The sequence below is a fragment of the Cyphomyrmex costatus genome, unplaced genomic scaffold (assembly GCF_001594065.2).
Source record: "Cyphomyrmex costatus isolate MS0001 unplaced genomic scaffold, Ccosl1.0 scaffold14, whole genome shotgun sequence".
Taxonomy (NCBI): Eukaryota; Metazoa; Arthropoda; class Insecta; order Hymenoptera; family Formicidae; genus Cyphomyrmex; species Cyphomyrmex costatus.
In genome coordinates this window covers 2158948-2177574 of record NW_017275390.1, presented here as the reverse complement: position 1 = coordinate 2177574, position 18627 = coordinate 2158948, and the positions used below count along the sequence as shown (strand labels likewise).

The 18627-nt window shown below is 41.7% G+C and overlaps 1 protein-coding gene across 1 annotated transcript in view; it reads right to left on the bottom strand.

The window, feature by feature from the left end:
* ds (dachsous cadherin-related 1) overlaps positions 1-18627 on the bottom strand; it is a 72448-nt gene that overhangs the window by 27586 nt on the left and 26235 nt on the right. The window contains exons 3-8 of the mRNA XM_018551352.1: positions 14356-14519; positions 13567-13971; positions 10502-10910; positions 3826-4104; positions 2128-2351; positions 680-1346 (exon numbers count right to left, since the gene is read on the bottom strand). Of these exons, the coding sequence (XP_018406854.1) occupies positions 680-1346; positions 2128-2351; positions 3826-4104; positions 10502-10910; positions 13567-13971; positions 14356-14519 (2148 nt within the window). The remainder of the gene's footprint in view (positions 1-679; positions 1347-2127; positions 2352-3825; positions 4105-10501; positions 10911-13566; positions 13972-14355; positions 14520-18627) is intronic.

Genomic DNA, 18627 nt, shown 5'->3' with positions numbered 1-18627 from the left:
TAACAAGGGGAGGGCACATCCAGCATATCGCCAATTGAGATGAAAAAAATTCAGGTGATTCTTTGAACAAAAAAAACGAATGCGTGTTTTGGGATTTTTCGAGATAGGGCCCTGATCGGTAAAAAAAAAAAATTTAATGTAAGTAAAAATACGACATTCATAATTAATTTAATTACAAAAATTATTTCTTATTTTTCATTATGTACATTAGATTTTGACCGTTATATTATATAATATAATATAATATTATTTTATAGAGAATTTCTACCAGGGTAACAGTAAATTAATTTAAATTTAAATTTATCGAGGTTAATTTAATGTTATCAACATACACATGAAATTACAATATGAAATGGTTAAAGTAACCAATATTAAAAATAAATGGAACATTATTAATAGTTGAAGAAATTATTGATTGAAGTAGACAATCTAGATTTTTAAAGATAGAATTGGTACATAATGAAAAATAAGAAATAATTTTTGTAATTAAATTAATTATGAATGTCGTATTTTTACTTACATTAAATTTTTTTTTTTTACCGATCAGGGCCCTATCTCGAAAAATCCCAAAACACGCATTCGTTTTTTTTGTTCAAAGAATCACCTGAATTTTTTTCATCTCAATTGGCGATATGCTGGATGTGCCCTCCCCTTGTCAGTTGAAATATATGTAATTTACCAGACTGAAGATTCGATGGGACATTTATCTTGGTAAATTCTGGCGCGACGAAGACGGGATCGTTGTCATTTTCATCACGGACAATGATGTTTGCAGTGACTGTGGAAGCTAGTTGCTCTCCTGGTAGCGCCCGGTCCGATGCTTTGAGGATCAAAATATGCTGAGTTATCTCTTCTCTATCCAATTGCTTGGCCAACGTCAAAGCACCAGTTAAAGAATCCACGCTGAAGCAACCCTTCGATGGGAACTCGGCTACGAGACCGTATCTAAGTTCGCCATTCAAGCCACTATCCAGATCACTGGCCGTGAGATTGTAAATAGTTTTGCCAATAGCTGCTGTTTCGGACACGTAAACAATTATCGGATCTTTCGGCCAACTCGGTGGATTATCATTGGCATCTTCTATAATGATCTTCACGGAAACGGCGATGCTCTGAGGATTCCCGAGTGAGGTTGTGTCTAATGCACGAATCTGCAGGTGATATTCGCTTACATTCTCGCGATCGAGCGAGTGGGCGACTACCAGCTGACCCGAGCTGCGATCGACGTCGAAAGCTGGAAACTCGCTGATTGGCGTCAGCGAGTCCAAGGTGAAAGCTACGCGACCCGCAGGGCCCGCTCCCGAAACTGACCCTACTGCATGCCCGATACTTGCATCCTCGCGGACCTGAATGAATCGAGTATGTATTATTAAATTCACTCCACTTTATTCTTGTATTATAAAAATTGTTTTTTCTAAAGATAAATTATGTGTATTGATTGAAACTGAGAAATGTCATGTACTAATAAAGCCAGAATAAGTATTTCTGTTGAAAATAATCGTTTGTATTATATAACCCTTCCTCTGTAATCTGCATATTTTTATATTCTCTCTGTCCAGTCTAAAATTTTCGACTGGTCTAGATTTTCAAAAAATGAGGAAAACCTAAAATTACTTTTCAATCTCTATTACATTACGAAATAAATTTTTAACAAGACATTTAGGAGGGAAAACTAGATTCTGTCCTTCTCTCTTTATTTCGGAAAAATTTGGACATAAAATTTTGCTTGAGTAAAAAAATATCTAAACTGTAAATGGAAGATTAATTAATAAGAAAAATAAGAATGTGAAATTATTAAGACATATATCTTTCTAAGAATTAAATGGAAAAAATTGAATGTTTAATTCAATGACTAATAACAACGAAGATCGTAAGATCGTGATAAAATTTCAATCTTCCATAGAATTTTCTACAGAATTTCTAACATGGCATAAACTTTATGAAGCTATCCACAGGAAACACACGTAACAACGGCGGCGAGACGTCGGAGGGATATTAGCGCGATCATAAATGTTCTAATGAATAATTGCAAGAGGGAACTATGAAGATCCACGGCGTCCAGTGAAGCTAGAAACAAATTTGATGGGAAAATGAATCCTACTGGGTGGCGAGGTCAATAGTACTCACGTTAAAGGTAAGACTGCTGCTGGTGAAGGTCGGCCGGTTATCCGCGAGTGCCAGAACTTCGACTCGCAACACGCGCTCGCTGTGTCGCGGTGGATGACCGGCGTCGGTTGCCCTTACGGACACCCGGTATACGTTGCGCTCTTCGTGATCAAGTACGGCCTTGGTCCTAATCATGCCGGTGATCGGGTCGATGGTGAAGACATTGTAGCCGTCTGAGTCTCGGTCTGTAGCGAAAAACGAAGTCAGATCAGAAATATTCCTCATATGAGATGGACGAACGAAATTGCGCCTGAACGATTATTCTTGCTGTTGCCAAGAATTAAACGCGGCATAGAAAAACTCTCTGATATCTTTGCCATTGACTCTGTGGAGAATCATGTACGTGAAATAGGTGCCGCGATAGAACACGGGATGAAATTCTTGACATGCACGCGGGAAGAGGTACATCATTGCACTCCTCGACAATATTACAGTATATCCCGCGATGCGATGTTAAGATTTAATCTCGTGATTAAGAGATTTTTTTCTCGCCGTCCAGTACGAGCGATCATGAAAATTCGATTTCGATCGTAACCAAAAAGTGGACCAGCACGTGTAGTAACGATTCTTCATAGGCGGCGAGGTATATTTCGCTAGCGAATAATACGCCCGGTAAAAACGCCTGCGACTGCTTTTAAGACCGCGCATAATTGTTTCTGTAATTGCTACTGAGTTATTAAAGCCTCAAAAAGTGCTTGCTCTACCGTAGGAGAGTCAAGAGCAACCGGTAAAAAAAGCAAGTCTACCAAGTCTAATCTCCGGCATGTAAGTACTCTCTCTCGCTATTTCTCTATTATTCCCGACTCTCTCTCTCTCTCTCTCTCTCTCTGCGACTCAGCCCGGCGCTCTCGTAACGAAGCCAGGCAATTATTGGCTGCGTGCACACATACGATTAATTGTAATTTATATATTTTCTTACCGGGATAATCATATCGGCGGCAGAAGCGCAATTTTCTTAATCCTTAATTAGACGAGCAGCGCGTAACCGATTGATTGCACACAGCGACGAACGGATAATTAAAAAATGATACAATATATTCTTTAATACCTTTAGAGTAAATCTTACTTTAAAGAGTAAAATTTCACTCTTGAAGAATGAAAATTGATTCACTTCTTCTCAGAATTGGCTCAACTTTCATTCTTTAGAGCGAAATTCTATTCTACAAAATGTAGAGAATATACAAAAGGTGCACATTCACTATTTATGGTAGATATTACACACCATCATACTTAGTAAAACTTAGAATATATATAGATCAAAGCTCAATTGTTTTGAGATATAAACATTTTTATATGTTAATATTATGAATGACTTACACTATACAGCTTCTAAGTGTAGCATGCTTATCTCATTGTTAGTAATAAACCGTGTTCTGAATGTCCTCATTAAATTTTCATACAAGTTTCATAAGATTTCACCAGCAATTAGTATAACTATATAATCGAATCTTATGTAATCACAATCGTCAATTGATGACAATTGATTGATTGATTTTATGACCTATGTTACGCTCTCTAAAACTTATTTTACTCACAATCAGTATAGAGTGTACTAATAATAGCATATAAATATTAAATGATTTTTTTAAGCACCCTATATATAATTGCAAAATTTAGACGCGGGATATAAATTAAAGCAATGTTAAACTTAATCTTTACCTTTCGGGATACTGTACGTCACTGAGGCGTTTTCACCGAGATCCATGTCCAGTGCTCGCACCCTAGCGACCTCCGTTCCCGATGGTTGCTCCTCCCTGACACTGACCACGTCCCCCTGGGGATCAACAATCTCAGGCGAATTGTCATTGACATCCAGGACCGTGACCTTCAGAGGCACTCTGGCAGCTCTCGATGGTGTTCCTTGATCTCGTGCCTCCAGAACCAGCTCGTGGACGCTTTTCGTTTCACGGTCGAGCGGCTCGCGCGTGGTAATCTCGCCTGACGGTTGCCGAGTGAAGAGGAAAGAGAAACAATTAATTTTCATTGCGCTTCACGAGCGATGCGAGTTTATGGCTATTACACACTGAACGCAATTGACAATAAGCGATGATAACCAATGAGAGATTTGCTTTCCCGTCGCGAGGTTCGGATGTCGTTCAAAAAATTGATCAGAGTACCTTAAAGCTCTAGATGCTTCACCTTTAATCCAATAATCATATGATATTTAAACAATTACCAATACTACTAAGCGTTTATTAGACTATAGTCATTAGGTCAAAAATGGTGGACAAAATTGCCAATAGGAAAGTTGTCGGCATTTCGGCTTAAATAAAAGGATTGCGCTACTTTAATGCATCTAGAGCTTTAATTAACAATTCCCCGCAGCATTGCAGATAGCGTCTGCTAACAGATATCGAGGAATATTTATGGGCATATGACAAAAAGTCCCACATCGATTCGTCCTGATATTAAATGTTCAAAGGTTTTAAGTTCGATGGATTTTACATGAAGATTCTCAAAGCATCTAAGCGACTATTGAAGATGGCTAAAAAAATTCTGGTAATATACGAAATGTTGAGTAAAATAATATCAACGCATGCCAATCAAATATTCGGTTAATATAATCAAAAATAATTTTACTTTTTTAAATATTTAGTAAGTATTCTTAAATATATTTAGTAATATTACCAAGCAGTTATATTCGTATTATTACGTTGATGATACTTATTAAATATTTTAAAAACTAAAATTATTTAAACATTTAATTGGCATTATTTCATTTAACATTTAATAGCTGTTACCATACTTTTTTTTCGGTATAGTGTAGATGGGGGAGTATCGATCCCTTATAAAATCGAATATGTACGACTGGTTGATGATATTCTTGTTGATCGTGCGGATGCCTAGACCGACCTTATCAATTACTCTCATCAGAAATGGTTAATTGGATAATTGTCATTCAAACGCGAATAAGAACCATCTGTGCAGCGATTTACCCGTACTTCTCGATATATCAGGAGTTGCATTTTTCGTTTCCGCTTTCTCCCTCTCTCCTCGCATATAATAATCATACTAGAGGCTTACGTAGTTGCGCGTGTAACGAGGTCTGCCATAATTACGTATCGCAGAGAGTAGTCGGAGTCGAGAAGAGGACGAGGAGGATACGAATAAGAAAAAGAGGAAGAGATAGGAGAGAGGGCAAGAACATTGCGGGGTAGAAGAGGGAAAAGGTAGAATCAAAGCGCACAGAAGGGATCCCCACTTCGATGCACGATCGGTGTATTAATGGATAATTAAGCGAGAGCGACTAGCGGAGGAGCCGGCAGAACTATTCCAAGATCTGGGAAAAAGATCGGGATAATAATTCGTTGCCGAGACCGAGCCGTATCGATGTCCACACCGACACGCCGCGCCGAGCCTTGGCCTGGCGTGCCACCACGAATTCTCGACGTACCTAATCGAAAACCATCGCGACCATTCCGGTGGCTGGACGACGCCGCACTTCTCCGTTCTCGACAAGACAAACGATCGACGGAGGACATGCAAACGCGCCGGCCGGCTGGTCGGGGATACCATCGCGCAACAATAAGAAGTATATCGTAGGACGCGTGCTAATGCGTTTCTCGTGTTAACCGTGGGACCGCGCGACCGATCTCACCGTCATTCTCGTATAAGAGGAACGTAGGTTTTGTCTTTACGTGCCTCTTCCAATATTTGAAAATCCATTGCGATCGGATGTACGAGTCAAGGACCATGCCCCATGTGACGGCGGCGCAGCGTTGTTTTCTCGAAAATCGAATGTTCGTCGTTTGACGAAACGGTAGAAAATCCGACGCGAGAGGAATCCCAGACCAGGATTATAGATCGAAGTCCGCATCGTGGAACCTGCTCGACAACTTTGCAACCCTGAGCGTTACTAAATTGCGGACTAGCTGAGCAACCTTATCTTTAATTTCATCACCGACGCAAAGCAACGTGTACCAAATTATCGACGCGCAGAAAAGCCGCAGGGAAACACCACTAAGCACGTTTACCGCTGGAAAATATATCGCTAAGTAATCGTAGATCTGATCGAGATTTTTATATCACATGCGCAATTATAATATAAATCGATCACATAATCGTCATTCATTACGATGCGATGTATACAGGATGGATAGGAAGAACGTATTAAACGAAGCGAAATTATCGAGCGAATCTTTTTTCCGCGGATCTTTCTCGCATAAAGTCAATGTGCTGCAAAGTAATCGCCACTTTGTAGCTCCACAGAAGTATTACATGCCTGGGGGGTCAATCATGTAACTTTCTCCTTATGACGGAAACGTGAAAAGTGAAAATGTTTTGTATGTATGTGTGTATACGTACACATACATACAGAAAATTTTTCACTTTTCATATTTTCGTTCTAAAGAAAAAGTTACATGATAGCTACCCTAAAGAAATATAGGAAAAATGTAAAATAATATGCGCTAAAATTCTAGTATTTTATGAAATTGACAGGTTCATAAAATTTATTATGTGTGTGTGTAGGCGTCACTTACATAAAATTTACTAAATTTTAATAAATATTCGTTTGAATACTATTAACTAAATATTTACTAAATGTATATTTATTTGATACAAAATCATTAATTTGATTTAACATTTTTTTTTTAGTAAATATTTATTTATTTTAAATAGATATTTTTTTGCATGCGTTGATGTAAGTTAATGTACTATTCAAGTATTTATTAAAATTGAAGTAAAATTTTTTCAGTGTCGTATAGTCATGCTGTAACGTATTTTTTACAGTTCATAAAATAAATTTATAAATTATCATAATTTCAATAAAATTGATTTTATCAAGTATGATGAAATTTACTTTATTACGCGATAAAATATACAAGTGTGTGAAGTAAAAAAAAATTATTCATGTGCTTACAGTCTTGAGAATACGATTTACTTTATTATAATATCACATGAATGACTTTACTATAATTGTAAATGTTTAATTTAACCTTTTACCTTACACTTTCGGTATTTTTATTTTCAGACAAGTATATATGTATTTTGTCATAAGTTCGACAAAAATAGTCAAAATATCTTTCCTACTTTTAGCAAAAACAGTCAGAATATTTTTATTTGTCTTGTAAGATAAAAATTACCCAATCATTTTTCTCCATAAAAAGGTTATATGATCAATATTCTGAAGTGAGCGTGTCCATGCTCGCACAGCACGGGCCACGTGGCGCAGATGGCACGTGGCCACGCTGCAACAGGTATCCGATCGATAGGCGAGTCGGTCACGGTAGGTCACGGAAATTCCTGAAGTCGCAATAATCGATCGTACCGCGCAACGGCTTGAAATGCATGGAACACGCGTCACCGCGATTCGCGTCGGAAGAGGAGGCGCGAGGTGACGGGATGCGACTCGGACATTTCTGACGAACGTCTTCAAGTCGCGCGGGAGGGGGATATCGATTGCTAACGGCCCCTGATCACCCCCGGTATACATATTAGGAACCGGTTGAGTCGCGCTGACAATCGAATATTCCCTTACTTCTCGTCGCGTATCATCGCGGACAAGGGCGTGCCATTCCATAAATCACCGCCGGTCGATCTCCCGACATTGTAAGCCAACACGCGAGGGGCCGCCTTAATTGGATGAATGGAGAAAAGGGCGCCATTAAGCGAGTGTTACGGGGGCGACCTACGCGGAAGGAGCGGAGGTGCTCCATCGCTCGAGGGTTTTCTCAATGGGAGATCTCGCGGTTAGAGACGATCGAAGGACAATGGCCGGGCGAAATTTCAACTCACTCCGCCGCAGGTCCGTTGACCGGACAATGTGTAGTCGCGCTGCATGCAGCGGGGATTAATATAGAAGTACTCGTACGACAAGACAGCTGATACTTCCGGCAGCGCGATCGCCCCTACCTCCATCGCCGTCGTTATCCCTCATCTTTTTTTCTACTTCTCGATTCTCTCCGTTCCCGCACAGTCGGGATGACTCGAGAAGTCCCACCTCTGCAAACAGGCAGCGCGGATACGAAACGTAAGAAAGAGAGAGGGAGAGAGACCCGGGCCGCGTGTACACAAATACCCCCGTGTCGCATGCCAATCAAACTGCGCGCATTGCACACGCGGTCTGCACGCCGCATACGTGTGCGCGTATTTCGCGGCGTGTGACGGGCCCAGGGCCCCGTTCCTGATGATTCGTTACACGCCGACCAGGCGAAAGCGCCACTCTTACCGGATTATGTTTTAATACCCACGAAGCACATATACCGCTGCAATCTAAAATGAGCTATACGAAGATCCCGAACAAAAAATCAAACCATTCTCGTGTCGTTCTTGTTACTTCAACCTGGTAATTTGGAAAATCGTCATTGAGAGGAGCTCGGCGGTTCTCTATTTGTAAAATGTTTCATTTATTTAACAATCATATATGTTACAACGTTTAAAGGATTTCGAAATAGTCCGAAAGAAGCCTGATGATGAACGCCGAATAATGTTGCCCGGGTACAAGGAACCTTTTCATCGATTACAAAATCGTTTAACAATGATGCGGCATAAAGGGTCGTTGGGTTGACGTAAGAGCAGCGCGTAAATTACACGCGCTGACGGCTCGCTGAGGCCATTAAATACATTAACCTTTAGAAGACAGGAAAACGATTTATCGGCTTTTAATGGTTCAAGTGAATTTAACAGTGTTTTATTTTCAAAACCTAATTTGCTTTTTTCACTAATACATTAGAGATTTTCATATCAGTGTAATATATACTCTTTACTTTTAGAGTAAATTGTCATTCTAAAGAGTGAAATCTCTTGGAGATTGAAAAATTGAGCTCTTTTTCACAGACTGACACAAGTTTTATTCTTTAGAATAAAATTTCTCTCCAAAGAATTTAGAAAGTATGTATTGATATAATCTGCATTTCTCTTGTCTTTTTATAGTTTGAAAAAGTATATTTCTATATTATATATTCTATTATAAAAAGAGTGTGAAAATAATTATTCTATAATAAAATATTTCAATAACAGAATTTGAAGACAAAAAATAGTTTTAAAAAAAGCCGAAATACCGGTTCTAGAGCCGTCTCAGTTTTTTCATAGATCATTATTACTACGGCATACATCTCAAAGTTTTAAAATAGAAACTGTAGAAGTCGTCCGAAAAAAACCATCTCCTGAAGGTTAATAATTTCTTTTTTTTCTCATAAGCATTCCCTTCCATCTCTCACATCTAAATCGATCTTTCGTTGAAATGTAACGTCCGCGTTTGCGTTTCTCTCTATCGTATTTGCTATGAAAGAAAGGGACAAGGGAATGGAACATCACGTTGGCGATTCAGTCTCGGAGAATTAATAAGAAGCTAGCGAAGAGGCGCGTTCGATTTTTATTTAACAGGCTAAGAACCTGTCTTAAACAGGAAGTAAACCGCGGGCTGCCGCACTTGGCTGCGAGCGAGGACGCGAAGAAAGCTGCGATAGAAGTCAACGGCAAAGCGAGAAAGAGACCATGACAAGAGGAGAGATATCAGCACGGCATTAGACCGAGACTGAATATCTGGCGGAAATAAAAGATTGTGGCAGACGCAAAGTACAATTACGTTCGTGATAGCGCTTCGAGACGAAGGACATAAGATAAAGGGGTATAATTTAGAAAATCGAAACGCGTGAAAGATCAAGTTCGATAAGGATTATATTAAAAGGATATTATATATTATAACGAGAATTGTATATTATCCACCATGGCGCGGAGATTGCTTCCGTTTTACGGCGACACATTCCTGTGTTGAAATATACGCATTGTCGTGAGTATGACAATAATGCAAGGTAAAGCGTCACGGGGAAGGCAGAAATTCCAAACGTACAACCAAAATGTTAATCGCTGCGAATCGATCACTGTCACCCGTAGCCCTGAGAAGCACCGAAGGGACCGTCCACCGAATCAGGAAGTTTCTCCTTGTAGTACATCTCTTATTCACGGTTGTCGAGTAGCACGGTCGTAACTCCGGTGTGAATTTAACTTGTCTGAGAGAACGAGTCGGTCGGAGCGAAGAATAATGCGAATCTTGCCGGGTCTGTTCAACGAATTCTCGAATTACACGTTCGCAAGCAACTCGAGAACATCGCGAGCCGAAACTCAGCGAACCCGTGGAAACGATTCGCCAATATTTTTCTCCGTGAGTTTTTTTCGAGCTGCGTGGGCATCTCCGACTCGATCCTCGAAGCCGGACCCGGATCGGCTTTTGCAAACACTTGAGCCTCGTTATGACAAGAACCTACATATATATATATATATATATATATATATACTTCGTTAGACCATGGCATTTGATGGCGACGCAAACAAAGTGTAAACGGAACGAAAAGAATGAAAAACAGGAAAATAAGACGTGGAGATAGCCTCTTACCTGTGTCGGGATCGACAGTGAAGCTGCTGTTGGCTTGGACCACCGTGTATCTGAGAAGCGAGTTCTTGCCAATATCGGGATCGATGGCGCTCACAGAGCCCACCAAAGTACCTGAAGGTAGATTCTCAAGCAGCTCAAATCCGTAAAAGTCCTTCTCGAAACGTGGATCGTTGTCGTTGTCATCCAGAACCATCACCAGCACGGAAGCACTCGCGGTTGCTGCAGGTGATCCGTTGTCGATCGCGAGAACCGTCAAAGCGTGTCGATCGAGGGTCTCGCGGTCCAAACTCTGCGCGAGGTATATCCAGCCGGTGTTGGGACTGATGCGAAAGGCAGTGGAGCCATGAAGACGATAGCTCAGTCTCGCGTTGTTTCCCGTATCCAGATCCACTGCTGTTACCTGAAGAATCTGTAAATGACAAAAAATTCACGATGACCAATTTATCTAATGTAATCCGGTTTGTTATGATTATTGAATTGCACACAAATGCGGTAACGGCTGTACAACAATTGCTTAATACAACAATTTAAATATAAACACAAGCGCGATATAAAATGTTAAAATTCCAGGCGAACAGAATTACGATGAAAATCAAAACAAGAGCAATCGTATCATCCGCAGACATCGCACGAGAGCGAGAAAGAGTAAGAAAAGAGGAAAAAAGAGAGGCGGGACCAGTCGATCCGGTCGTTCCGTATTAATTAAACGTACCCAAGAACCGCGAACCCTAAACACGTTCGAACCAGACGATGTTTTCCAGCGCGGGAGGATGGTGAATTGCGAAGGTCGAGGAAAAAGAAGAAGAAAAAGTGCAGGATCGAGAGTGTATAAGGTCGTGTTTCGCGCATGAACCTGCGGCTTACGAATGATGGATGATGGTAGAAGGCGAACGGAAAGAGATGGGTTATGGAGGAAGAGGAGGAGGATGAGAGACGCCGCGACTGGGTTGTCTTCGCGAAGGACCAGGAGGGGGTGGGATACAGGTTATCATTAGATGAGCAACCTGACGTGGGAGCAGGCAGTAATGTGTCTAACTGTACGTTATTAGTTCATGATGGGTGAAGGGTTATGCTCACTGCAAGGTTATTCTTTCGCTCCAGCTCCACTTCCTCCCCGCCATGTATCCGTCTTGTTTTCTCGCTCAGATTTTTTTGTCTCATTCCACTTTTAACGTACACTAGTGACTGAGATATTGTCGGGATACCATCGACAGCTTACAGATCTATTTCACCGATAGATACGACTGATTTATACAGCCTATATATAAGAAAGAAGATGGAATGGAAGATCGAGTAGTGATGAGAGAAGAAGGAGAAGGAAAGGGAAGAAACGAGTTGGACAAAAAAAGATAGCTAGATAAAAGCATTTATCAACATTCTAGAACAAATCTCTAAGAATATAAAAATGACAAGCAAAAGGAAAATGAGAGAGAGAGAGAGAGAGAGAGAGAGACACTGGAGCGCGACGTTTTCGTTTTTTATAGTGCCAGTCTGTGCGTTGTAAAATGCGAAGTTGTGTATCTCGTACTCGAGACTCTTATTGTCATTCATAATCGATATCCACGTATTCAGAATTACGTTCACTCCGTACGCGATCGCCATGAAGAAACCCTCGGACCTATCAGCCAACGACGCCCCGGTTCTCGCGAGCATCATGGCTAATGACTCTCTTCTCCTCAACACGGTCCCTCGTCACAAAACCTCGCCGTCGATCTATACTCGCTCTTATTTCGATTTTTTACCGGATAATGACTGATATGTGTAGATAATTACAGGGGGAGAGATGCACACGTCGCCGTCGGCGATCTTCGCGGATGGACCTACGTTTCTGAGGTCCACATCGCTTTGGATTTGCTCTGGGCGTTCTCCTAACGACGAAGATCGAGAATTCGCATAGGTTTAAATAACGTAGGAATTCAACTTTTTCAAATTTAATCGAAATTCTACTATTTTGGGGCTATAATTTTGTACATAATGTAAGAAATCTTTCTCGTTAAGTAATCGCTTGGAAACTTACAATGAATTCGTTTAGACGCACTGATGCGTACTAATCCACATTAAAGCAGCTGTACACTGTTTCATATCTCTCTCTCTCTCTCTCTCTCTCTCTCTCTCTCTCTCTCTCTCTATGTAAAATTAAATGTAAATATTTTAAATTATGAAATAAAAAATTTACTTAATGTACAATAAAATGTATTTATGGGGTTTAATCCGTTTTTGTATTTATATAAAATACACTTTTACGTTAAATTGTATACGACAGCTTTAACATGCACCAATGTGCACTGATCGAATTCACTATTATTCGCGAAATGATCGACTGTGTGGAACGACGTGGCGATCCTGCGGGCCTATCGACTGTTACCTATCAATCGTAGACCGCTCTTATGGAACTCGCTGTTCGTAATCGGTATCAACGCGCGGCAACATCTCGTGTCTGAATATCAGATTATCGGGCATTCCCTATCCATCTCCTGGTTTCGAACGGGTCCGTCGAGCAACCATGGCGGAATAACATCGGCTAATCTCACTGCAACGTCCGCGGTTAATTCCATTCCTAGTCGGCGTAGGGTTAATTCTCTCTTTGCCTATAAGGTGAACTTTACGAGTCAACGTCTTCTTCTTCCTCTTCTGTTCCCTACTCTCTCTCTCGAGAGAAGCTACCCGGAAGGGGAATAGACGACTAGTAGCCATGGCGTACGTCTCGCGATATGAGAGGGGGCAAAGGGTTCACAAAGCACGTTCTTCCTGGTTGTCCCGAATAAAATTACGCATCCCAGAGACAGGAGAAGTACGTTCGGTTGCACGGGAACAAAAAAAATTCAGCCAGAGGAAAAAAGGGAACCATCACTTTGGTCGCGAAGAGATACCGATGAAGAGCGGAAGAAAGGTTGAAGAGAGAGGTTGTTAACTTTACCATCCGATCCAGAAATTTTACCTCTCCTACCCTCCCGTTCTCTCTCTCCCTCTCCCTCTCTTTCTGCTTCCTTTTTCGAAGAACTCTACCGCATCCTCTCGACAAACAAATGCTCGCGTGACGGGCGTGTAATGAAGATTTTTCTCACCTGGGAATCGAGCCTGGCGCCTTCGGGAACCTCCACATGATACTCGTTCCTCTCGAACACTGGGGGGTTGTCATTCACATCCTGCACCTCGACGCTCAGGCTAAGGTTAGACGAGAGCCCGGCGCCGTCCAGAGCACTTATCAGAAGACCGTGCCTCTGCTGAGTCTCGTAATCCAATCGTCTCGCCAAATAGAGCTCGCCGGTACGCTCGTCTATCCCGAACAGGTTGTTGCTGTTCTGACCGAGAATGTAACGAATCGGCAGCAACGGCGTGATGTCGGGATCGGTAGCGTGCGCCACGTACAAAGGCACGTGAAGAGGATGCGATTCTGGCACTGAGATGCGGACGGTGTTTGTGCGAAATGACGGCGCGTTGTCGTTCACATCCTCTACGATCAATTCCAACTGTAACGGAAAGAAAAACACGGACGAATGTCGTGTAAGCGTTTCAATTGACTCGTCAGGGCGTTTTTCACAATACGCACAAGCGAAAAACTCTCGTACTCGTGTTTTGCGTTAATACGAAACTGGTAAACGACGAATTAACAATTTTTACTTTCTTTTAAACAGTACTAATTTGCTAACAAGCACGTATGCGTTGTTCACTGAATATTAATATAATATCGGTGGGGAGAAGATCGTAACACAAAAAATCATAATGCAAATTTTTCGCACACTTCGGGATTATTATATGTGCATTCAGGATAAATATATTGAGAACACGGATAAACAGCTATGATTAAGGCGAGTTAATACGAGATACGATGATTATCTGGATGCGTAATTTACCTGGCAATATCCAACGGAGCCGCCATTACGTGCCTCGACGCTGAGAACATATTTGTCACGTGATTCCCGATCGAGCGGCTGTCGAATCCTTAGCATCCCCATGTTGGGATCCAGCGAAAGATCAGCTTCCTCTCTTGCCAGATAAAACCTGCTTGGTCGTTCGCCTGGAAATGCAGAATACATAATTTAAATAATATATACAGATATACATGCATCAGATATAAATAAGGGGGGGCGAAAATAGCTTTAAACGAGGGAAGAGAAACACATATTGCGTTAATTTATTCATAATAAGTCTCGTCTCGTCCACCTCGTTCAGTGGGGGCTAATTAAAACAGTTACACCCGGATTAATCTCGATAAATTATGATGTGGGTATCAAATAGTACTTGAGTTTCCGGTTGCATTTGCATCAAGATTTGCATTATCGCAACTTAGTTTTCATAATGGCTCCTGGTGCCACCAAACATTCAGTTGATCGACGTGAGTTGTTATTAAATCACTGTACTTAAATATAAAACGATTAAATCGGGAGAGATCGATAGTTAAAGTAAATTTCTCGTCTGTCAATCCCATGCAAAGTTCTAATAAAGATGTCGAATTGATTTGCTTTTATGATATCGATGATCTTCAAAACGGTATACATCGATCATCAGAAAAATATCTCCGACGTGCGGCATAACTTCAAAGATCTCTCGCGTGGAAATAAGATACTCCAGAGGAACGTTAACTGAAGAATGCGATGCCCGACTGAGCTAGCAACCTTCGATCAGTTGCCTCGTGTCATGATTTAACTAGTAAAAATTAAACACAAAATCGAAATCTGCCACATATACGTTGTTATACATTTTATTACTTCCACTTAAGTATGTGTACGCGCATATATTAAAAAAAAAGAGAGATAAATTTATTTCTCCATTAAAACTATGGCGGTATCGCGGCCGTCGTAAAAGCTGGACTAGTCCAGGTGCGCCGTTAAGTAGAACCTTCGGGCGAGAGCTGTCGCGCGCGTCGCTGAGATCTCATTCGTCACGGTTACGATCGGGGAGCGTTGCGCTTGAAGGATCGTGTCTGATCGGCGGCACGATCTCACGGTAGATCTTCGGCGATGGTTGCACACGGACGAACGAGATGGCCCGCGGTCTGCGTTTTGTACGATGATACACCGAGTATCGATCGTTCGCCGTGTACGGCAAGAACAAGCGGGGCACGTGTGCTCCGTAACACGCACGTATGAGAGCGAACGCGACGGACGAATGACGGCGATTTATCGATTCCACGACATCGACCTCGCTCGACCTCCTTGCGCGAGCCCGCCGCGGTATACCCGCCCAATCCCGCTGCCAATTCAATCAATTAATAGCCAAATTGGCCGATCATTACTATCGCTAGCAGATGCAATTCCGTGATGAACGATTCAAGCAGCGCGAGCATTTTCTCGAACAGCGTTCGAGTGCCGCTGTAATAAAATTCTCGTACTAAAACTTTTTCCTGATTTCAAAATAAAATTTCATTATTTCGCGTGATTTAAAATCCATCGAATATTTTGTCGAAAGAACAATTCAACGTAGCAATGTTAATTGCTGTTAACGTTGCTGCGACACTGTTTGTATTTAATTGTTAAGTATGCCAAAATTGCATAAATAAGATGATACGCATATTAAATTTTTTTAAGTCGATAGAGTTTTAATTTTTTAGAAATTTTTTTTAATTCCGCGATTTTTTTCCTGACTTCGTTTGATCGTTTTCTGACATTTCCTCTCGATCGATTTCCCCGATTTCCAGTTTCGTGAAAATCTCTGCTACATTTTCACAAAAACTGTGAGTTTTATAGCAGAGAAACAAAATCGGAAATATCGTAATATTTAAGTCGCGTGATACACTGACATATCTGACAGTCTGTTTAGATCTAACGCGTCGCGCCGGAACGTGTCCCTGATTTGCCACTTGATAGATGATGCTTGTATAATTGGACAGCTTATTTGAGAGAGAGACCCCTCTCAAAATCATTAGTTTGTCAATATCGAGTCAGAGGCGTATCGTTAACGCACGTCATTCCGACGTAAAAAGGATCTTAATCAAATTGATGAAAAAGCGTCCACTTCGGTTTACTTTTCGTAATCGGTAATTAACCGTTTTATTAATGATATATGAAATCCGGTTTAACGGCTATTTATTACGGCCGTATGGACTTTCTGCGTTATCCGACGTCGCGCCGCGAAAACACGTCGCGAGGCCACATCCAATTACAGACGTATCTCATCGTAACACACACGCAACAGGTAAGGCACGCACCAGCACGCGTATACCGATAATTGCTCCGATCGATCGATCGTGGACGCACGTGGTCTGGGCCAAAAACGGGAACTACATCACATCCGGGATGTGCTCTTCCTAGATGTGCGTTTCGACAAATCCGCCGTGAGATCTAACCGCGATGAGATTGTCTCTCGTCGATTTCGCGTCAAGTTTTTCTTCGCGATACAACAGGAAAAACCAGGCAAACGGGAAACGTTATCGTCTCTCGATTAGTCGATTCGAGAAATAGTCGTCCATTTTATTTCCACGGTAATTCGTGACGGGTCGTCGACGATATTGGGTGACATCGGGGCTGTTCGACCGCAGTGCTTTAAAGATGGTACTCGGTCGCGTACGTGAACGGCATAATTTATAGACCGCTATTTATATACTTTATCCAACTTGTTGTTCGTCCTTTTCCCCCGCTTCCCCGCGCTTTCGCGTCGATGCACGTGAGAGTGTGGTGAGGTACCCTCACACATATATACAATATACTCGCGCAAATAACGGCCCGAATACTTTGGTCAGCGGTGTCCGCCGCAGCAGCACTTTGGGGAACATTTTATATTTTGTTTGAGAATCGCAACAAAATGATTACGAGATCTGAGCCGCGAGGAAGTCTCTTAATTTTCAACGCTAAATAATTCCACGAAGGTTTGAATGTGTCGGGACATTGATACAATCTTCATCATCCTCAGTTCGTTTTGTTAATATCTGAAAGATTGTCCGGTCAGACACCCTGTGTGTACGCGGACAGGACGCGCGTATGTGTTGCGTATACGACAGGTATACGCATACTTGGCTAAAATATATATGTGCGAAGGATTGAAACACCATGCTCGGTGTTGCGTGAACGTATACGCGCGGCGCGCGTGTAATTACGCGAATGCGTTGGTACCGCGAGACTGGTCTGGAAGACGTACGCGTTTTATATCCACCGCGATACCTCTACCCATCAGCATTCGGTACCCGTGTTATTAAACGTCCGCGTGATCTTTTTCCACGGGCTCTCCGCCGCGAGAGGAGGGTCCGCCGATCCTGTACTACTCCCCGTATATAATTACGATTTACTTCGCATCCCGATACGCCGAGATACCGCTCGAGTATCCTGCCCGCCGTGCAAAAGGATTTCGACGCGCGACTTCGGAAAGGGTATGACACGCTGGACAAATCTGTGTCCCTTCCCGCCGTATAAGCCGCCGTGGCGAGAAAACTAGCCATTAAGATACGCATATTTGGCGATAAATCTCAAGGCATAATAAAATCAAAACGCACAAATCGTGCGTTCTTCCTACGAATACAAAATATTGCAGTCCGAATTTTTACCTTACACTAAAAAATCATCAATGTAATTTAAATATTATTATTATTTTTTTAAATATAATTAGTTAAATAAATCTTTCGAACGAATAAAAATGTTTGAATTCTAATAGGTCAATCAAGAGTTCAAGTTTATATGAAAAATAAATTTTTTGTTGTATATTTTGTTGTGTTCGCACGTTATAAATGTATTTCGTTTTGTACGCGCAAAATTTATCGATAAGTTCTGTGGTATTTCGTAAAAAAAGGGATACGTAATAAACTTGTAATAAAATAAAATTAACGAGATTGCAAACATAGAGATTCTGTAAATAAATCTCCAACCGTCCCGCCATGTTTTCGTCATAGAGCATTATTTTTATTTAGAATAATCATCGTACAAGGTGCGCGTGTAGCGCGGTCACGTTTTTCTCCCATCACCGATGCCGGTTGTACGCGAGAGGGCTTCGTCACCCCAGTTACACACGCGTCCCCCCGGGGTGCCCACGTGGGTGTAACGAAGACAAATCGCTCGCGTATTTGATTAATTCGCGAAGATCGCCGGTCCAGCGCTGGATTCTCCCTACCTCCTCCTCGCATCCTTCGTCCTCCGGCATCGTGGATCGAATCGAGAGCGAGTTTTTGCCTGGCTATGTCGGGGGGGAGGGGGGGGGGG